The sequence below is a fragment of the Lemur catta genome, chromosome 1, assembly GCF_020740605.2.
Source record: "Lemur catta isolate mLemCat1 chromosome 1, mLemCat1.pri, whole genome shotgun sequence".
Lineage (NCBI taxonomy): Eukaryota > Metazoa > Chordata > Mammalia > Primates > Lemuridae > Lemur > Lemur catta.
Window position 1 is genome coordinate 144404157 of NC_059128.1, and position 23879 is coordinate 144428035.

The following is a 23879-nucleotide window of genomic DNA, read 5'->3' on the forward strand; positions in this document are numbered from 1 at the left end:
CTAAGAACAGAAATATTTTCTTAAATAATTTCACACTACAGTTATCAGCATATTTAACAATGACATAATATTTTAATCTAATTTACTGTCCATAGTCTAATTGTCAGTTGACCCTAATGTCCTTTGTAGCCTTTTGTTTTTCTTCCAGTATAAGATGCAGTCTAAGATCATATATTACAGTTAGCTGTCATGTTTCCTTAGATTTTTAAAATCTGGAACATCAACATTTTTGAAGAATATAGTCACTCCACCCCTACTATATAAATAGATGTCCCTCATTTGGGGTTTATCTGTTTCCTTATTACTAAACTTAAATGAATTCCCAGTTGGATTCTACACAGTGATCGTGTCCTTTTTAGGATATCACAAGTTCATCTGCCCCATGTTAGCAAAGTTAATTTTAATCACCTGGTCAAAGAATTGTCCTATTTCTCCAGTATATATATAGTAACTAGTTTTTCCCTTGCAACTAATAGGCAATCTGTAGGGAGACACTTTAAGACCTTGACAATATCCTGCTCAGCAAAACTTCCCCCTATATTTAGCATCATTGATGATCCCTGCCTGATCCCATCTTTGTGATGATGATTGTAAAATGAGGATTTTCCACCTCCAACACTCCTTCACATTTACCAGTCAGCATTTGGGATTCTACTGTCATGAAGAACTATCCCTTGGTCCCTCCATTTATTTATGTACTACTTATAATTAATATGGACTCATAGATTCCAATTTTTAAATGATTACTGCATTTAATTATTTTGATGGTTAAACTGGCCCAGAGTTGGTCAGTGAGTGCTCCTTCAAGCATTCTTATGAGGTTTTTGTTTTTGTTTTTAATTTTTAAGCATCTTCTCTTTCTGGCAAAAGATAATATTCCAGATTCATCTTATCTTTTCCTTGCCCAAGCCCTGGAACCAGCCATTTCTCAAAGGATTTCTCAGAGGAGTCCTGGTTCCTTTAAGTGGGGAATTGCATTAGAGACCATGATCTGGGTGTAAGGTATGCTTATCACTATTGGTGTGCTTTTGCTTCAAGGTCCCTCAGTAGACAAAAATGAGATATATCCAAGTGTACACACACATATATATATACACATAGGCACAAAGACATTCTCACTGTCTCACACACCCACACCCTTTAAAAAGCTTGAATTCACACCAAAACCTCCAATTCAAATCCATCCCCAAAGGATTCTTTCTCATCTTGCCCCATTCTGTATTTGTCTCTTTTTCTACAGTGAGAATCCTAGCTCCCAAAAACACCAAGACATTTACTCATTTTTCAAATCCAGAATTGACATGGATGTTAGAATTAGCAGAAAAGAACATTAAAATAATTATTTTAACTGTATTACATATCTTTAAAAAGTTAAGTAGAGACATGGAAGAAGTTTAAAAAAAAAAAACCAAACTTCTAGACTATTACAATGCCTGAGATTCTTAAATACAGACTGAATAGAATTAGCAGAAGATTAGAAGTTGCAGGAGAAAAGATAAATGAACTTGAAGGCTAGCATAGAAATTATACAAAATGGAGAGAGAGAAAAAAGAATTTTTAAACAATGAAAAGAGAATCAGTGAGATATGACACAATTTCAAGTAGCCTAATATACATGTTATTTGGAGGACAGAAAAAATATTTGAAGATATAATGACTGAAAATTTTCCAAACTTGATAAAAACCTATAAACCCACAAATCAAACAAGCTCAACAAAACCCCAAGCACAAGAAACATGAAGAAAAATACACCTAGGCACTTATAAAGAGGAAATCTTAAAAGTGGTCATAGAAAAAAGACATATTACTTATAAAGAAACAAGATAAGGATGTCACCAGAGTTCTCAGTGGAAACATGCAAGCCAGAAGATGGTGAAAAAGCATCTTTAAAGCCTATCAATCTAGAATTCTATGCCCTGCAAACATGTCTTGTCAAAATAAAGGTGAATAAGAGGAATTTTCAGACATAAAACCTTAAAGAAATCATTGCCAGCAGACCTACAACACAAAAAATATTAAGAGAAGTTCTTCAGGCATAAGGAAAATAATACAAAGATGGAAATCTAGATCTATACAAGAGTCTTTATTATGAATATGTACTAAATATTGTCAAAGGCTTTTTCAGAATCTATGAAAATAAAAATATGGTTTCATCTCAGCTCTATTAATATTATAAGATTTCCAATATTGAACCATCATTTTACCCTATCCCATTTGGTCATGGTATATTCTTGTCTTAATGTAGCTCAATTTAGTTTTAAAAGGCTCACTTTCTTAAAAAGAATTCATGATCTCAAAAATGGCTACAAACATAACATGAAAAATACTGGAGAAAAAGCTACTTATTCTGTGGACAAAGTATATAATTTTCTATGCTGTTTAGATACCAGTGTATTAGGTTATAGAAAAGCTATTATAACTAATTCAGAACTACCAAATTTCTTACAGATGGTTAGGCAGTAATAATCTGATATTAAAAGCTATAATTTATCTTTCCAAATATTTGTTAGAAAAAAATAGCATCATCATCTCTTTCATAGGAAGCTAGAACTATAAGGTTTATGTAGCTCTTGCTTCCTCTGGCAGCTTTAATATTAGATTACATTACGGTATCAATTCAGAAAGGAGTCACATGAAAAAGTAAGAAAAGACACCATAGTCTCACATTTATAATGAAACATTAAACTCACAATTGTATAGAAATGAATGTTTATATGTTATGTTTTATGAGCATTTCCAAGCTTAAAGCTTAATAAATTTTGCCAATTTTCATTGGCAAGGCCTTTACAAACTTAGCTCTGCAAAAGGACTAGACTCAAAAGACCTCATTAGATAAACAAGGCCAAAAAAATTCAATGTTGATCAACAAAGAGTCCTAAGTGCTTTCACCAAAGTAGATCCTAAAAGCAGACAGAGATACCACTGTACCCACTATTCATCCCACAAAAAAAGTCCTGAGTGAAGGCATAACACTGTCAAACCCTATTTCCTATACACACATCTATTCTTGGGAATGAGTCCTGACAATCAACTTGAAGCAGTAGAAGACCCTTGTCTTCATTGCTTTTAGCAAACACACACACCCCAGACATATATCTAGGATATACCAACTAAAGAAGAGGTACACTGTTCCTCTTCAGATAGAAGGATAACAGACTTCAGGGACAAAGTTTCTATTGCTAGGCCTTCAAGTTTGCTAACTTTCTCTTCTGCAATGTTTAATTAATCCTATCCAGAGTATTTTTCATCTTAGACATTATAGTTTTCATCTATAGATTTGGGTTATATACTCTAAATATTACCATATTCAAATAGATGTGCCAGTCCAATTTTCCATGCAGAATTAACTGGGCTCCTGATGTTAATAAGTTGTTCAAGGAAATTCTGTCACTAATAATTGTATTCTTTATATTTTAGCTGATTAAGCTGAATAAGAACCACAGAAAGTTCTAGCAAAATCATACAGTTTAACAAAATTTACCCTGAGTTGTGAAATTGCTGCTTTTCCTTCTTCACTTTCTTCATCAAATTCATCATCACTCCACTCCCAGCCTCCATCCTCTGTCTTATGAAGACGGCCACTGGAACCTGGTACTCTCCGAACCTGCTCATTAGGAAGAAACATGGATTATGGTAGCGTTTCACATTTACTAAACAGAAAACTCAATCATATTTCTCTATCACTTCAACCCATTAAGTAGATAATCATCTTCTCCATAAGCGCTCCCATACAAGCGCTTCATATATTCTAATACTCTCTGTTCATAACCTCTGCTGTCTCCACAACCATCAACCTTCCCTGTACTTCTACACTCTGTGCCCAAACAACATCAAAATCCTTCTTATGTGAAGTCATAGGTCAAATGTGATTAATCTTTTAATGCCCTGGGACATTTAGGGAAAAAAAAAAAGGTTTTCTGTTCAAAATAAATAAACCCAAGACAAAGAATCTGTTGTTTTTTAAGCTTTTAAATCAAAATTATATTGTATATATTAATATTTTTCAAGCTGCTGTGCAAGTTTTGTTAAGGAAAAGAGAAATCTCCTAACTACTATCTTCTCCACAGGTGCAACCACTTTCAATAGCTTATTATTTTAGATTTACATTCATTTCTCTAATGTGTTCCTATCATTATTCATTCATATTTTGGTTTTAGGAATTATCTATGGGACTTCCCACAACAAAAGATGAGAATTTAACTATATTATCAATCCTCTATTCTTTTCTCAAGATATATTGTAATTTTGGTTAGATCAATATTCAGTGTTTGCATAATGCAATTATATACATGATACTCACAGCTGAGCCTTATTGTATATTACCATTACTTTTCTTTCCTGCATACCTTTTTTGTTTCCCCTGTAGTTAGTATTTATTCTCTCTCAGCTGTGTAAATCTCCTCTCATCACATTCAAATAGATTAAGTATTCTATCAGTATCATCTTCTTCAAGAAGACTCTCTAACCAAAGCCTCCTGATCTGCTCCACCCTAGGCTGATTTCATGCCAGGTCTGCTATTCCAGATTGCATTCTACCATCATCCAGAGGACTGTGCTTCCTGGATCACATGACTTCTGTTTTAAATTTAAACCCTTTCTTCACTATTAGCATGGTACATTTATTAAAGCCATGTATTTCTGAACTTATCTTGATTCTATCCCCATACTTCTTTTATGCTTTGGTTAAAGAAAAAAAAAAAAAACAGGCTGGGTTAGGAATCATTTCTTTTCATTAATTTTGAAGATAACTGCTCCATTGTGATCTGGCTTCCAGAAGTGTTACTGAGGTCATCATGACTCCCAATCCTGTTTGTAACATTTCCTCCCTTCTCTGGAAAATTATAGAGTCCTCTTTTTGCCTCTAATATTCTGACCTATCATGGTAATGTGCATTAGTGTTAGTCTATTTTTAATCATTGTGCTGAGTACTCAGGATCCTTAATTCTGGAAATTCATAACCATCAATTTTGGAAATTTTTCTTGAATTATTTCTTCAATGATTTCCTTTCTTCTGTTTTTCTAAGTTCTCCTTTTCTGGAACTTTTTCAAATGCTGAACCCTTTCATATGAACTCTTTTCAAATCTGTTATTTATATCTGGGCCTTCTGGCTCTCCTTTCTGGTAAATTCCCTCAACTTTATCCCACAACCTTTATATTGAATTTTTCATTTCTTCTGTTTTCAATTGCCATGAACTTTTTGTTGGTGAATGCCCCCTTTTTAAAAATAGTAACTTTATTGAAATATAACTCAACACTATATAATTGACCCACTGAAGGTATACAACTCAATTATTTTTAGTATATTCAGAGTTGTGCAACCATCACTACAATTAAAAATTTAGAATACTTTCATCAACCCCTCCCTGTCCCCACCAAACATGTCACATCCTTTATAAGCCACTGCCCATTTGTTTCCAAAACCCCCAGTCCTAGGAAACCACTACTCTACTTTCTGTCTCTACACATTTGCCAATTCTGGACATTTCACATAAATGGAACCATACATTATTTGCTCTTTTGTGACTAGCTTCTTTAACTAGCATGTTTTAAGGATCCACATTACATTACATCCACATCATAGCATGTATCAAAACTTCATTCCTTTTTATTATTGAATAATATTACACTGTATGGATACACCATATTTTATATACCTGATCACCCAATCAACTCAAATGATGGACATCTGAGTTGTTTCCACTTTTTGGTTATCATGAATAATACTGCTATGAACACTTGTATACATGTTTCTTTTTTTTTAATTATTTTTTATTTTTTGAGACAGAGTCTTGCTCTGTTGCCTGGGCTAGAGTGCCGTGACTTCAGGCTAGCTCACAGCAACCTCAAACCTCTGGGCTCAAGCGATCCTTCTGCCTCAGCCTCCTAAGTAGCTGGGACTACAGGCATGCGCCACCATGCCCGGCTAACTTTTTCTATGTATTTTTAGTTGTCCATATAATTTCTTTTTATTTTTAGTAGAGATGGGGTCTCCCTCTTGCTCAGGCTGGTCTTGAACTCCTGACCTTTAGCAATCCTCCCGCCTCGGCCTCCCAGAGTGCTAGGATTACAGGTGTGAGCCACAATGCCTCGGCCTCCCAGAGTGCTAGGATTACAGGTGTGAGCCACAACGCCCAGCCACATTTTTATGTATGTTTTCAATTCTCTTGGGTATGCCTAGGAGTAGAACTGCTGGGTCATATGGTAATTCTGTTTAGCCTTTTGAGGAATTGCCAGACTGTTTTCCAAAGTGGAAACAGTTGTTACCAACAGTTGTTACTGTCTTTTTTATTATAGCCATCCCAATGAGCGTGTAAAGTAGTACCTCATTAACGTTTTGATTTGCATTTCTCTGATGGCCAATAATATTAAGCATCTTGTCATGTGCTTATTGGCCATTTGTATATCTTCTTTGGAGAGATTTCTATTCAGATCATTTACCCATTTGGTAAACTGGGTTATTTGTCTTTTTATTATTGAGTTGCAAGAGTTCTTTATATATTCTAGATGTAAGTCCCTTATCAGATATGATTTGCAAATATTTATTCCCATTCTCTAAGCTGTCTTTTCACCTTTTAGATGGTATCCATTAAAGCATAAAAGTTTTTAATTTTGATGAAGTCAATTTATTTTTACTTTTATGGCTTGTATTTTTGTTACGTCTCAGAAAGCTTGCCTAACTCAAGTTCCCACTGATTTACTCCTATACTCTTTAAAGAGTTTTATAGCTTTAGCACTTACATTTAGGTCTACAATACATTTTGAGTTAATTTTTTTGTAAGGTGAGAGGAAAAGACCCAACTTCATTCTTCTGCATGGGGATATGCAGTTGTGCCAGCACCATCTGCTGAAGATTATTCTTTACTCACTGTATTGTCCTGGCCAAATGCTTCTTTTTAAATAGCATTATGTTCATCTTTTATGAATGCAAATTCTTATCTCTAACGAGAGTCATGATTTTATTTAAACTGCAGGAAGACAACTTAAATATTAGATTATTAAGTATGAAATGTCTGATTTCCTTAAGTACTAAGTTTGACAGCTGATATCTCTGCTATTTCACTTTGACATTTCTTGTTTTATTTTCATTGAAGACACATCCTCATTCTTTCAAATGCATGGTCTGGCTTGTGATTATCTGTCAAATTTGTTTTTAGAGCAATTTTTGAGAAACCATGGACAAGTCAAAAATTTGTGTTATTTTCAAATATGAGTTCCATGGTGGGACCAATGCAATGCAGACAGCTCGAAATATCAACAAAGTGTTTGGGAAGGATGTGGCTAATGAATGCACAGTATGTTGATGGTTTGAGAATTTCTACTTTGGTGATTTTAACCTTGAAAATGAGCCACATGGGTGACCTGAGACCAAGGTGGATAACAATGAGCTGAAAGCTGTAGTGGAAGCGAATCCATCTCAACCTACACATGAATTAGCAGCAAGGTTTGATGGTACTATTCCAACAATATTGGGCTGTTTGAAACAAATCGACAAGGTAAAGAAGCTGGATAGATAGGTACCACACGAATTACATGAGCGTCAGAAGAGAAATCATCTTTCAAAGCTTGCCTTTCTTTGCTGTTACAACTTGAAGGTGAACCATTTCTACACTGTATTGTTATGTGTGATGAAAAATGGATTCTTTTTGACAATTGCAAGTGTTTGGCACAATGGCTAGACAAAGATGAAGTGCTGAAACACAGTCCACAACCAAACATTCATCAAAAAAAGCTAATAGTGTCTGTTTGGTGGTCCAGCGTTGGTATTATCCACTACAGCTTTATGAAACCTGGTCAATAGATTACAGCAAATGTCTACTGCAACCAGTTGGATGCAATGATGAGGATGCTTGTGATTAAGCAGCCAACACTGGTCAACAGACAGGCCAATCCTCTTGCAAGACAATGCTTGACCACGTGTGGCACAAACAATGCTGCTCACACTACAGAGGCCGGACTTGGAAACTGTCATCCACCATTTGTACCAACTGACTACCACTTCTTCCAGGCTTTGGACCACTTCTTACAAGGAAAATTGTTCAATTCTCAACAAGCTGTAGGAAAGGCCTTTTGTGATTTCATTGCTACTGCTCTCCAGGCTTCTTCACTGCTGGCGTAAACAAGCTACCATTAAGATAGCAGAACTGTGTCAATACTTTAGGTTCATACTTTGATTAATTGTACTGCTTCTTGTTTGAGATGTAATAAACTAAACTTTTGATTCGAAAAGGGACATTTCATATTTAATGACCTAATAAAATCATAACTCTAAGTCTATTTTCTCTGATTTTCTTTCCTGTGTTTATTTGTCCTCTATCTTTTATATTAAGAGGTTTTCCTCAGATATCCTGTGATCCTAGATTTCTGCTCATATTTAAGACCAAGGAACTAAAACATTGATTGGAAGCACTGAGTTTTCAAGTAGGTGGAGTTTTCTGACTATAAGCTTCAATATAGAGTGATCTGGGTGGGCATTTCACAGAGGAACCCCCAATGTCAGTAACATTAAGTTTTTTGTCTTGAGCTAGACAGATAAATCAAATAAAGATCTTCCAATGTCCTGTCTAGGGGATAATAAGCTTTAATGCTCATGTTCCAGGAGTTGAATGAAGTAATATGACTAGGGGTTCTTAACATTCAGCATGTAAACATTCACTTAAATGCACCTTTTCAGTAAGTTCCCACTATTCAACTGTGGTAACTGTGTCCTTCAGTTCAGAGACCATTTCTTTTACCTTTCTGCAGAATAAACCTCGACATCTCCTGGGGTGCAGCACAGAGGGAGAAAGGGGAACCACAGTCTAACTCTATCTTAAGACTTTCACCCAACCCTCCCGGTTTTTTAGCCCTCTTTCACTCTCATTTCTGGAGGTACCTGGTATTAACTCCTTGCCTTTTGCGGCTCTGTTGTACAAGGTAGCTTCTAAACTTTCTTTAACACTGGCTCAGCAACTACATTCCTCTGATTTGCCAAATCACTTACCACTGATTTAGTGGCATCACAGTTTAGAAAATTTGGTTGCAGCTTTCACTTCTCCCATTTTTTTCTTTTTTGTCCATTTGGGGTTTGCGCCTTTTCTTTGTATTCTCTTAACTGTTATTTTAGTAGATAATTTTTGGCAGAAGGGTGGAAATAAATGCAGGTATGCTCTGTGCTATTCTTTTGAGGCTCACTCTTCTTAAATGGATCAGACTGCAGATACTAAATCAATTATATCTCTTGCTTGGGATTTACTGTAAACAATTGTAAGCACAGAGATTTTAATATATATTCATATTTTTTAAAGAATATCATGTCTCAGGAATGGCCCTAGTTATACTGAAGATACGGCAATGAACAAAAGTACCTGTTCTCATTAAGCTTTTGTTCTAATGGTATAGAAAGACTATACAATGGCAGATGATGATAAGGTCTTTAAAGTAAAATAAAGTAAGGTAAAGGGATATAAAAGCATGGGAAGGTAGTATTTTACTAGTTAGAGAAAGTTATTCTGAGGAAGGGCCACTTGAGCAGAGACCTGAAATGAAGTGGAGGAATGAGTTCAGTAAGTGTTTAAACCAGTGGCTACCCACGAGAGTAATCTTCCAGGTCCTGCTCCCCCGAGATATGACTTCAGTTGGTTTGGGATGATACTCTTTATGCTTATTTTTTTTTTCCTTTAAGTCTCCAGGTGATTCTGATATTTAGCAATGGATTATAACCACTGATAAAGGGAAATAACATCCAAAGAAAAAAGTATAGCAAGTGAAAAGATCCAATGTAGGAGAGGAAATTTTTCCAGAAGGGAAAAATAACTTTAAGTCTAAGAAAAAAACTAGAAAACAATAGGTTGTTGGTACTTTTCAAAAAGAACTCTTTAGGAAGAAAACAGAGTCCCCTAATTACTAGATTGAATATCCAAATTTGCAGAAAAATATATCTCTAAAATAGAGACAAGTTAATTGTGCTTAGTAAGACATCATTTCGAAGTGTTTAATACACTTTTCTGGTTCTTTATTATGTCAAACCTTCTTAATAATATCAGAATTCCCAAGCAGTGAGATCTACAGAAGAGAATAAGCCACTATTAGACAGAATTATTCTAACTTCCTGGAAAGGCTACCACTGCATTTTATATGGTATAGGACCTTTACCTTCTTCAAGTCTGTCATCAGCAGAAGCCTACACTGCCTCATTTCCTTCACAGTGGATAAGTCTGCTTTGAGCAGAGAGGTAAGAGTGGGGGAAAAGGGAGGATTTTCTTCTCCCTACTGTTCCAGAGGTTCATAAAAGTATCACAGAATGGTAAATTCTTATGTTTTACCCTGAGATCTTAAAGCATTTCTCTATACTCACATTATGACCAAACTTCTTAGAAATTTCATATGCACAAGATTATTTTGGCCTTTCAGTAAAAGCAGGAGAAAATTTGGAGGTCGAAGAGGATACCAACACTTACATCCAAAGCTATAAATGCTATGTGTTATAAAATCACATCTCAGTCTGGTAGATCGAAATAGTGTTTCAACAGGGTTTAGAATTAATTCACCAATTGCTGTCTAGCATAACTTTTCACCTTAGTAGATAGCAGAGCAATACCTAAGCATATAGTAGATCAATGATATTTGTTGAATGAACGTGTTAAAGAATGCCTTAGAAAGGACTGAAAGAAAACAAATAATACTCATATACCATTAACAAAGTATTACTTAACATATAATTTCAAAATGCAAAAATAAAGTAAATCTATGCAATTTCTCATGAAAACTGAGTTAAATTCCTATTTACCTTTTTAGCTCTTTCAGAAATGGTTGGTGCTCTCTGCAATATTTTTTCTTGGAGAAATTCTTTATTCTACAGAGGAAAAGCAAATGTTTTGTTCTTAAAAGAAGTTTTTATCAAACCAAAAAAACTGACACAAAAATCACCATAATTAAAATGTGAAATAGTAACTGTTTTATAAAGAAGTATGAGAAAAACCTCCATTCTTTTACTCTGAAGCTCCTTTAGTATGTTACTCCCATGGCTTTATAAACTGACGGAAAATTGAGCTTTAGTGTACTGTATGAACCATTATCTATGAAAAGTTTGCTGTACTAAATTTACATCCTTTGAGATCATGGTTCACATTTCCAACTAAAGTAACATCCCACTATCCGATATCTTTGGGAAATCAGATGTTTACTAATTCAGTAGCAAACCTTGAAATGAGAGTTGATACAGATTGTATTTATGATAGCAAAATTTAGTAATCATTGTTCCTATGATAAATTTAACCTGAAATTTAAATTAATTTCCATAAAAATGCATTAACTAAATTCCAAAGCAAGTATCTTAACTACAAAAAATTGTATACATAGTCTCTTCCACAATTATTTTATTCACCATCATTCCTCCAAACATAATCACCTTAAGAAAGGCAACTTCTGAACAGTGAACATAATTTGGGTAATTAATTGAAGCATCATATGAGTGTATATAATCACAAGCTAGAATTTCTTACCTTTGCTTTCTGGAAAAATTTGTGCCTTAACAGTTCTGCTGCAGTTGGTCTAAAACCAGGGGAAAAAAAAAAGTGTTACAGTTAATTCAAATGTCATGTGAGTTTCTACCTTCAAAAATGAGAAAATTATTTTTTCAGCAGCAAAATAAAAACTCAGCATACTCTACTTTCTTTAACCTGCTAAAACGCAAAAAGTAAAATAAACTTGGTGTAAGACATTGAATACAATAAAAAATTCAAATACAAATGTTCTGATAATTATTGTAGATTCTTTGAAAAATTCATTAGTGAAATGTTTCTTTAGGAAGCATGATTTTAGTGGCTTCCAATATATTTGCTATTTAATATTATTATTTCCCAAGCAGTAAGTTGGATACTATCTTTTTATCAAGCCATAAAAATATATTTAAACTCACAAAGAGGAAACAGACCAAATCAAGCCCTCTGGTTCTTACCACCTGGCTGCCTGCTAGCCTTCAACCTAGGTAACTATAGAGTCTTAAAAATAGATTTCACACTTCCCTTTTAAAAAATGAAGATTCTATAAGTTAAGTACATTACCCAAATGTAGCTAAAACTCAGTTTTTAACTCAACTGTACCTGGTCTTACTGCCTTTTGAGTAAAGGCATCATTGTCAATTTTACAAACTTTTAAAAGAATATCATTCAGAATAAAGAATTCTACACTTAGACAATGGACCTGATTTTGCCTCCTGTGTGATCCTGAGCAAACCACAACTTCTCTAAGGTTCAGTATTACCTGGCCAAGTCCCTAAAAGCAACAGTTCTTAAACACTGCTCTGCACTCAACTAACTGGGAGGTATTTAAAATTCTCAGTGACTGGGCTGTACCTCATACAAATTAAAGCAGAATCTCTGCGGGCAAATCCAGGCATCAGTAGTTTTTAAAAAGCCCCAGGTAATTTCAAAGTGCATTCAAGCTTGAGACTTGGTGCCTCAGAAGATTATTATAAAGATGCCAAAAGTGAATAAATGTGAAAGTGCTATGCAAAATGAAATTAGGCATTACCATTCTCATTTTTTCATTCAGTCGAGATTTCAATATTCTCAATTTGCACAACACTGCTGCTTATCACTCATTCCTTCTTCTCAGTGCAGTTCCTTCTTTCTAAAGTACACCTTATATGAGTTCTTTAAATATAGAATGTGACTGGAAAACTCAATTTTTGTGTGAAAAGTATCTTAATTTCATGCTTACTCTTGAATGATAGTTTGAATAGATGGAGAACTCTGGGTTAACAGTCACAGTCACGCACCACATGATGACATTTTGGTCAGCAGACCACATATCTAGTGGTGGCCAGAGCAATAGGCTACACTGTGTAACCTAGGCCTGTAGAAGGCTATACCATCTAGGTTTGTGTAAGTACACTCTATCATGGTTGCACAATGACGTAACCATCTAATGATGCATTTCTCAGAATGTATCCCCATCATTAAGTGACGCATAACTGTATTTTCTCTCAGCATTTCACTAAATGCTGGCCTCAACTGTTGTTACTGGGGAAGTGGTTATCAATCTACCTGCTAATCCTCAGTTGGTAATCTGTTTCTTGAGATTTCATGTAAAAATTTATCTTTGCTTTGTATCTAGAAGTTTCACAACAATGTATACAAGTAGGGGCTGGGGGATATTGCTTAGAATTTTGGGGAGATGGCTCTTTAATCTGAGTCTATAGGTTTTTCATCAATTCTGGAAAATTCTCAGGAATAATTTCTTTAAATATTGTTTTTCCCACATTCTCTCTAGTCTCTCCTGGTTAGTGCATATTTATGTGTATGTACATATGTGTATGGGTGTGTGTGTGTATGGATGTGCATACACACACTGAATCTTCTCATTGTATCCTCGAGATGTTATCTTTCTTTCATATTTCCATCTTTTATCTTTCTGTGCTATATTCTCAGCAATTTCCTCAGTAAAGTGTGATTAAGAGTAGGCACTCTAGTCAAATCACATGGGTTGGAATTCTAACACCATCATATATTAGCTATGTAACTTTGGGCAAGGCTACTTAACTTCTCTGTGATTCAGTTTCTTCATTTGTAAAATAGATGAAAATAACAGTGCCATCCTCATAGGATTACTGTGAGAATTAAAGAGATGATATATGCCAAGTGTTTACAACAGTGCTTGGTACTTGATAAATCAATAAATAATTATCTTTTTTATTGGCTGTTGTGCTTAACTAGTCCACTGAGAGTTTTTGCTGTGTTTTACTTTAACTTACAAACGTTCTAAATACAATTTAATTAAGGTTTACCAACTAGAATAGATTTTCTGTAGCTTCCTAGGGTTTGGGTTTTTTTTTTTTTTTACTGTTTAAAAATGTTTTAAGATAATTTTAGACTTACAGAAATTGAAATAATTTCTAGACTTACAGAAGAGTTGCAAAGATAGTACACAGTTCCTACATACCCTTCACCAGCTTGCTATGTTAACATTTTAGAAAAACATAGTATAATTATCAAGAAATTAAAATATTAACACTGGTACAATACTATTAACTAAACTATAGACTTAATTCAGATTTCTCCAGTTTTTCCACTAATATCCACTTTTTGTTCTAGGATCTAATATAGAACAAACACCTTATTGCATTTAGTCTTTATGAATCTGTGATAGTTTCTTAGTCTCTCCTTTCCTTGACACTTTTGAAGAGTACTGATCAGGTATTTTGTAGCATATTCCTAAATTTGGTTTTGTCTGATTTCTCCCAATATATACTGAAGCTATGAATTTTGGGGAAGAACACCTCATAGGTGATGTGCACTTCTCACTGTATCACCATCAGGAGGAACACAGGTACATAATATCAGTATGTTTTATTAACGGTGAGGTTAACCTTGATCACTTGGTGGAGAAGGTGTCTACCAAGCTTCTTCACTGTGAAGGTGCTAATTTTCCTTTTTCATAGTCTATTCATAAGAAGCAAGTCAGTAAGTCCAGCCCACACTCATGGGAATCCATTACGTTTTGTTTTATTTTATTTTATTTATTTATTTTTTTGAGGCAGAGTCCTGCTCTGTCACCCGGGCTAGAGTGCTGTGGCGTCAGCCTAGCTCACAGCAACCTCAAACTCCTGCGCTCAAGCAATCCTCCTGCCTCAGCCTCCTGAATAGCTGGGACTACAGGCATGCGCCACCATGCCCGGCTAATTTTTTCTATATATTTTTAGTTGTCCAGCTAATTTCTTTTTATTTTTTAGTAGAGACAGGGTCTCGCTCTTGCTAAGGCTGGTTTGGAAGTCCTGAGCTCAAACGATCCGCCCGCCTCAGCCTCCCAGAGTGCTAGGATTACAGGCGGGAGCCACCGCGCCTGGCCACGTTTTAAATTTTAATTATTATATTTTTCATTTCTGGCAGTGCTCTTTGATTCTTTTTTGATAGTCATAGTCTTTTCTTGTGGTTTTGATTTCTTCTTTTATGATTTTAATTATTTTAAACATACTTATGTTTTATATCTTTTTTGATTATCACTGCGTTATCTAAATTTCCTGGAACACAAATCCTTCTTGTGTCTGCTAACTCTAGTTCATAATGCATTGTTGCACTGTGTGTTTCATAATTTTGGATTGTGATCTTATCTTCAGTGGAGCATTATGTTTGAGAATCCCATGAGACCTGAAGTTTGGAAGTGTTCTTCCAGTTCTGTGATCATTCCTGCCAAAAATAAAACAGTTTGGTGATGTTTTTTTTTTTTTTTACTTTCTAATCCTGTGGGTTTCTGAATGGGTAGTATATATTTAGACTCCAAACCTGTGGAATGTCCAGGTCAAAGGGCTTGATTATTCAGGAGAGATTTCTGTTGTCTCTTGGTGATGATAGACAGTTTTTACTCTGGTCTATCCTTTTATTAAGGATGCAAATATCTGAAGGTCTTAGCTTTAAGTGGGATCTCAGTTCAAATTCCCATTGGATGGGCCCAAGATCTCAATTCCATTCTCCATATGGGAGTAACAAATCCAAACCAGTAGGTTATTGGAATAAATAGTATCCCACTGAGGGCAGCTACTGGATTCGTTCACAATATTTCTTCTCTCACTTATAGTTTTCTCCTTATTTCTGGCATTGAAGATCTTTAAGCTTGATAGATTTTATCTGGCATTTTTAGGTATTTGTAACAAGAGAGTTTTGTCCTTTAAATTAACTAATCTGGCCAAAGTAAAAGTGTTCCCTATCTTTCTTTAACATTTACTCAGAAACAGAAAAAAAATTCCAAAAACACAAGTACAAACTCTGCTGCCTCTGTTTTTCTTATCCTTTCCAATATTTCCAACAATATATTCTAAAGCACCAGTACATATACTAGAGACATGATCAAGAATGGCAAAGTCTTTTACTTTTGTTGATATTTAGAGAAACCAAAATTAAAAGAACTCAGTGCTAAGAAGCTGAGTGGAATATATGTGAAACAGAAAAATAAAATTCAGTAAGAACAGAGCCCTAAATTAGGATCAGGACTTTTGGATTCAAGTCCTACCTCTATGACTAGGGTATCAGGTGACCTCAAAAGTAAAAGGTTGTACTTAATGAACTCCAACATTCTATGATTCTAATTCATAAAGTTATACACATTAGATATTCTTATTTGCTCACTTGCCATTCAATCCGTCTAGTATTGACAAGGAAGCTATTCAAATTTTTGGTTCACTTACTAAAATATCTTCTAACATGAAAATAAGTATGATTGTTTGACACTAAATATAAATTTGCTGTATTTCTTTTGTTATTAATATTGTAAATGGCATTAAAATATTTATTTATTTATAAATTTTAAATTGCAAATTGAAAACAAACCTCTCCCACTAACCTGGCATTTTATTAATACAGAATTCACAATGTACAATCTTAGAATTATAAAAAATTAAGCAGGAAATAGCTGAACTATTTAGGGTACACCATATACTACAAAGGAGGTAGAAATCAACTTCTATTTCCAATCTAGTGTAATGGTCTCTGTGTACTTTTTAAAAAGTTTGTATTTAGTTCTTTTGAATGTGCACAAATAATTCCCTGTGCATGTATGTATGTGGATTCTTAGCCTTCCCATAGTGGTTTACATATTAGATGGAGAGGAAAGTAAACTTTCATATTTTACCTTTTTTCTGGATCTTTTTGAAGGCACAATGAAATCATTTTTCTAAATGATTTTCCATATTTTTTCAGCATTTCTTTATCTTGAACACCAGTTTCCAAAGAAGGAGGATCATTTTGCAGTGTTAGCATTAACACCTGTAAGAATTTTCAATATAGTGTAAACTTCTGATGACTCAGTAGTTTAACTAACTATTGTGGTCAAGATTTTTCAATGTACGCAAAACCCCTCCCATGAATACAAATAGATTTTATTTTCTAAAAGTTCACATCTAGATCAGTTGTTTAAAACCCAGAGTTATTTATGTGTCTTCCACATAAATAATATGCTATAGATGGTTGGCTTCCCAGAAGACTCATCCACAAGGGCCCACTGTACCAGCTTTGCTATGTCCTTTAGTTAGAATCCTTTGTTTCTTCATGTCCCCTTTCCAAATTCTTATACTGCCCAAACTACTGTTAAAATTAAAACCATAGCAAAATTAAAAGTGTTAACCTTGCTGACTTTACCTATTCATAGCACTGTTTTTCCTTGACCCCTTGCAATCTGGCCTTCTCTTCCTAGAACCTCTCAAATATTTCCATCACAGAAATGATCACTGATGTCCTAGTAAACAAAGCTATGCATTTTTTTCAGGCCACATTCTTCCTGTCTTCCTTGCAGCAGTTGACAATCTTGATTACTGTCCATCCAAAATATCTTCCCTCCTGACTTCCATGACAACATACTAACTAGATGCATAGAGAAATAAGGAATGGAGGTCATATTTATGTGGCGGTGTTTGGGTGATTTGTGTTTTCTTATATTGTTTGACTTTTTAATAAAAGCACATATCATTTTTGTCAACACTAAAAACAAAAGTGTTACAAAGTCAACACTAAAAACAAAAGGTGGCAATGATCAGACTTACTGCTTTCTCTTCTGATTCAATTTATATTTACTGAAATGCAATTAGTAAGGCTGGCAGTATTTCTCATTTTGAGCAAATAAGTTAACAGATGTATGTCTGGCTGTAACTGCAGGAGTAACAGCCTACTATGGAGGAAAAGTAAACCTCACCCTTTCCTACTCACCACAACCTTTTAAAAAATAAGCCATTTCACTGGCTATTAAATCTATTAGACCAGCATTACTCTGATACCAAAGCCAAAGACATTACAAAAAAAGAAAGCAGCTATAGATGAATATCCCTTAAGAATACTGATGCAAAAATCCTCAAGAAAATGTTAGCAAACCAAATTGAACAGTATATTAAAAGGATTATACATCATGACGACAAAGTGGTGTTGATTCCTGGAATCCAAGGATAGTTCAAAATACAAAAATTAATCAATGTAATACCCCACATTAACAGAATGAAGGGGAAAAACCCCACATGATTATCTCAATAGATGTAGAAAAAGCATTTGACAATTCAACACCGTTTCACAATAAAAATGTTCAATAAACTAGGAATACAAGGAAACTACCTTAATATAACAAACGGCATATAAGAAAAGTCCACAGCAAACATACTTAATAGTGAAAAACTGAGAGCTTCTCCTCTAAGATCAGAAACAAGGCAAGGATTCCCATTTTACCACTTCTATTCAACATAGTACTGGAAATTCTAGCCAGAACAATTAAGTAAGAAAAAGCATCCAAATTGGAATTAAGCAACCAAATCAGGAAAGAAAAAATAAAATTATCTCTCTTTGCAGATGATATGATTCTACATGGAGAAAACCCTAATGATTTCACACAAAAAAATATTAAAACTAATAAATGAATTCAGCAAAGTAGCAGGATACAAAGTCAATACACAAAAATCAGTTATATTTCTATACACTAAAAATGAACAATCTGAAAAGGAAATTACAAAAATAATTCCATTTACATTAACATCAAAAAGGATAAAATACTTAGGAATTAACCAAAGAAGTGAAAGATGTGTACACTGAAAGCTAAAAAATTACTGAAAGAAATTTTAAAAGGCATAAACAAATGGAAACACATACTATACCATGTTTGTGAACTGGAAGGCTTAATATTGTTAAAGTGTCAATACTACCCAAACCCATCTACAGATTGAAAGCAATCTCCATCAAAATCCCACTGACAGAAGTAGAAAAGTCCATCCTAACATCCCTATGGAATCTCAACGGACCCTGAATAGCCAAAACAATCTTGAAAACAAAGAACAAAGCTGGAGGACTGAAACCTTCTTATTTAGAAACTTACTAAAAGAGAGCCCTGAAATAAACCCTCATATATACGGTCAAATGGTTTTTGACAAGGGTTCCAAGATCATTCAATGGGTAAAAGACCCATTCCAACAAATGGTGCTGGGAAAACCGGATATCCACATGCAAAAGAATGAAGTTGGACTCTTAGCTAACAACATATACAAAAATAACTCAAAATGGATCAAAGGCCTAAATGTAAGACCCAAAACAATAAAGCTCTTAGAAGAACACATAAGGTAAGAGCTTCACAATATTAGATTTGGCAATTTCCTAGACATAACACTAAAGGCAGAGGCAACAAGAGGAAAAGTAGATAAATTAGACTTCATGAAAGTTTAAAAATTTCATGTATCAACAGAGTAAAAAGGCAACTCACAGAATAGAAAATATTTGTAATCATATACCTGATAAGGGATTAAAATCCAGAATATATAGAGAACTCTTACAACTCAACAACAAAAACACAACCATGTTCAAAAATGGGCAAAAGATCTGAATAAACATCTCTATCTACATGGCAATAAGCACATGAAAAGATGCTCAATGTCACTAATCACTAGAAAAATCCAAATCAAAACTATAATGAGATACCACCTTACACCAAGTAAAAAAAAAAAAAGTGTTGTCAGGAGAAGCTGGAACCCTTGTGTATTGCTGGGGGGAAGGTGAAATGATAGAGCTGCTGTGGAAAACAGTATGGCTGTTCCTTAAAAACTTAAAAATATAATTATCATATGATCCAGCAATTCCACTTCTGCATATATACCCAAAAGGATTGAAAGCAGAATTTCAAAGAAATACGTGTATACCCACAGTTCATAGCAGCATTATTCACAATGGCTACAACATGGAAGCAGCCCAAGTATCCATCAATGTATGGATAAACAAAGTGTGGTATATCTATACAATGGAATATTATTCAGTGTTAAATGGGAATGAACTTCAGCAATACGCTAAAACATGGATGAATCTTGAGGACATCATTATAAGTGAAACAAGCCAATCATACAAAGACACTACATGATTCCACTTACATGAGGTATTTAGAGTAGTCAAAAATCATACAAACAGAAAGCAGTATAGTGATTGCCAAGGGGCTGAGGATAGGAGGAATCAATAGTTATGGTTTAATGAGTACAGAGTTTCAGTTTTACAAGATGAAAAAAGCTTGGCTATATTAATAGATGGTGATGATAGCTGCACAACATTATGAATGTATTTAATACCACTGAACTGTACACTTAAAAATGGTTAAGATGGTAAATTTTATATTATGTGTATTTTCCCACAATAAACAAATGGAAAGAATGGCAAATGAAGAAAGGCTCTGAAAAGGAATTGGGACTTGAGCTGGAGTAGTATTTTGAATGTGAGCCTCACCTTCATTGGTGGATACTTATGATAAGGAGCTGCCCCTGTAGCCAGTTCAATAGCTGTAATTCCAAAACTCCAGATATCAGCTTTAAAATCATAACCTCGGACCTGCAAAGAACAGAGATGTGCATGATTATATTCACTAGCCTAAAAGAACTTTCAAAAGTTAGCTTCTAATACATATCAAGAACAATGAAAGTGCTCATAAGCTTTAAACCAATAAAATAATTTAAAGTAGGCAAAAGCTAAATATATTTGGTAATAGAAAAAAAAAAAGAGGCAGCCTGAATAATAGGGAAATTGTTAAGTATGGCCTATTCACTTAAACTATATAGTCAATTAAAAGCAATGTTTCTGAATTCTATATGAAAATATAAAAAAACATTTATGATAAAACATGAAGAACACAAAATTGTTCGTAAGTTTTGACACTTTTATAACAGGTATATAGTCTATTTAGAAAGACTAGAAGAACTAGAACAAAATGTTTCACAGTGGGGTAAGTTTTTGTTTTCCAAAGGATCTGTATTATGGTATTATTTTATCACCTTAATTTCTATAATGAAAAATGTTACAAAGGATGTGAATATTTTTTAAGTTGGTGTGAATACATTGCCAAATTTCTCTCCTTTTACACTGTCACCACCTCATTATATGGTTACAAACTTTAATTTTCTATCCTAGCAATACAGGAGCAGAAATAGGTTTGGGGAGTATATAAGACTTAAAATTAAGACTGAACAGTATGTGCTGCCTTGCCACCTGATAAAATATGGGGGCCTCTAACGACCTAAGTACAAATTCTCTTCCCCGCCCTGCCTCTGTGGATAATGTCCCCTAGCCCAACAATCCTCCTTATCAAATGGAACAGGTACAGTTCCTGCTTATCCCCAAGCAGCAGGTTTCAGCTCACTGCCAGCCAATCACATCCTCCTAAGGAAACCAAGGGGCATCTCACTCTCTTGGTACTATAAAGCATGTCTCCCAAAGCCCCTTTTTGTTCCTTCTGTTCATCAGTGCAACCCCATGGGTCTCTGAGAGGCATGCACCATCCTCCTTCCACAGGCTGTGTGTATATGTGACTAACAAACTGCTGTCAATCTCATCTGTTCAGTATCAGGTGTTATATATTCAGCCACTCCCATAACTGTAGGGTGGGAATCTTTCACCAACAGGGTGAACACAAGTGATTAAAACAGCGTAAAAGGCCAGGTATGGTGTTTAATGCCTTTAATCCTAGCACTTTGGGAGGCTGAGGTGAGAGGATCACTTGAGGCCAGGAGTTTAAGACCAGCCTGAACAACACAGTGAGATCCTGTTAAAAAAAAATAAAAAAACAAAACCAAAAAACCTCCCAAAAATTAGTCAGGCATGGTGGCACATGTCTGTAGTCCCAGCTACTTGGGAGGTTGAGGCAGAAGGATCGTTTGAGCCCAGGAGTTTCAGGTTGCAGTGAGCTATGATGATGCCACTGCACTCTAGTCCAGGAAACAGAGCAAAGTCTCATCTCCAAAAAAAGAAAAAAAAAAGTAAGAAATGAATTAAGTTCTTAACATTTGATATGCTTATAAGACACTTATGGAAAGGTTTGATATGGCTATAAGACATTTATGGAAAGCATCCATCAAGACCTAGAAATTACCTATCTGGAGACTTAGGAAACAAGACTGGACTGGACATAATTTAGAAATCATTAATAACTAGAAGCACAGATGAGAACATTTAGTGAGCATTTGCAGTCAGAGAAGAGAAGAGCCCAAGATAAAGGTTTTGGGAAACAGTGTCATTTAGGAGCAGAAAGAGAGCCAGAAGAGAAGTCAGAGATACAGCCTAACAAGCAGAAGAATGAGGGAGTTACACTAAGGAAGCGGATAAAGTTAAACTAGTCAACAGTTTCAAATACCACCAATAGGACAAGTAAAATAAGGAATAAGAAATAAGCACTGGATCTGAGAAGCAGCAGAGTTTCCTTAAAGTGAGGTGATGAATGACACCAGATTACAATTTTGTGAAGAGCAAATGGGAAATGGGGATGTAGAGACAACCAGCTCTTCAAGAAACAGCAATAAAACTACATGTAAAAACTTAGGTCATCTAAGGCCGGGCGCGGTGGCTCAGGCCTGTAATCCTAGCACTCTGGGAGGCCAAGGTGGGAAGATCGCTAAAGGTCAGGAGTTCAAGACTAGCCTGAGCAAGTGTGAGACCCTGTCTCTACTAAAAATAGAAAGAAATTAGCTTGACAACTAAAAATATATATAGAAAAAATTAGCCCGGCATGGTGGCAAATTCCTATAGTCCCAGCTACATGGGAGGCTGAGGCAGGAGGATTGCTTGGGGCCAGGAGTTTGAGGTTGCTGTGAGCTAGCCTGACACCACGGCACTCACTCTAGCCTGGGCAACAGAGCAAGACTCTGCCTCAAAAAAAAAAAAACAATAAAAAAAATTAGGTCATCTAATTTGTACTAATAAAATTATTAAAACAATCTTAATTATATTATTCCTGAGTTTCATAAGTCCTTTGTAAAGTTCTAGAGTGTTTCTGTTTTGTTTTGTTTTCAAAGGTGGACTAAAGTCTTAACCAAGAAGCAGAGACATATATTTCCCAAAGCTAACCTAGTATAGCAAACAAAAGAAAATACTACTAAGTATTTTCAGTTTCATAACAAAACCCTAAACCATTTTAAAAGGACAAAAACACGGTACCTGTTCCATAACTTCAGGTGCCATCCAGCAAGGGGTGCCCACAAAGGTCTTTCTCACTTTATTTCGGGTAATATCACCACCAGTTGCTAAAAAAGCACTAACCCCAAAGTCTGAAATAGAATACAACAGCAAGGTATTAAAAATACATTAACTATCACAAACAGACAATAATAATAATGTAATCACCATCTTTTACGTAAATAAGATAAACAGCATGACAGTTTCATTTTTGCTGAACTTTTTACTAAATTAAGGCATAGCTTAACAGGTCCCTCACTCCATTCCTCTCCACCCCGACACATCATCATCTCCCCAGATTTTCTTTCCTCATTGCTCCAATCCATTCTACATATCACTATCTGATTCATTCATTCATTTTTTAATTATCACTTTGACATGGCCCTTTCAGCTCAAAAAATCCTACAGAATGAAATCCAATCTTTTCAGCTTCATAATCAAAAAGTTATCAAGAACCTGGAACCAAATAAATTAGAGTTAGTAATCCTAAATTCATATCCTAACTTTACCTCTTAATAGATGTGTGACACTGCTAAACTCAGTTCACCTCTCTAAGTCTCAGGATATTTTCTACAAAGTTTTTATCCCACAATACTGGAGCCAAAGTACTAGTCACTGATGAGGACAGCCTGTCTCACCCTAATTCTTCCTTCTCTATAAATAGTCCTGAGCACGTGTCTGTGCTCCCTGACCTTGACCCCTGGGCATAGCTAATTTGAGTCAGCATTAGACACCTTAATCCAAGCTAGGCCAATCACAGTCTCCTGGAAACATGAAGCTTGAATGGAAAGACAAGGAAATTGAGGGTCACTGGAGCTGAGTCATGCTAACAGCCGCATCCTAAAGGTCAACAGCACAACTGGGTGCTTGCCCATCCTGAGGCTTAGCTGTTCAGGTGATTCTTTGATTCTGTGTACTTCCCAGTATATTTCAAAAGTTCCTACTTTGCTAAGTTAGCC

The 23879-nt window shown here is 35.1% G+C and overlaps 1 protein-coding gene across 1 annotated transcript in view; it reads right to left on the reverse strand.

Moving 5' to 3' along the window:
- Positions 1-23879, reverse strand: part of OXSR1 (oxidative stress responsive kinase 1) — an 85999-nt gene that overhangs the window by 13969 nt on the left and 48151 nt on the right. The window contains exons 6-11 of the mRNA XM_045536581.1: positions 22903-23012; positions 20206-20307; positions 16604-16737; positions 11482-11530; positions 10767-10832; positions 3482-3604 (exon numbers count right to left, since the gene is read on the reverse strand). Of these exons, the coding sequence (XP_045392537.1) occupies positions 3482-3604; positions 10767-10832; positions 11482-11530; positions 16604-16737; positions 20206-20307; positions 22903-23012 (584 nt within the window). The remainder of the gene's footprint in view (positions 1-3481; positions 3605-10766; positions 10833-11481; positions 11531-16603; positions 16738-20205; positions 20308-22902; positions 23013-23879) is intronic.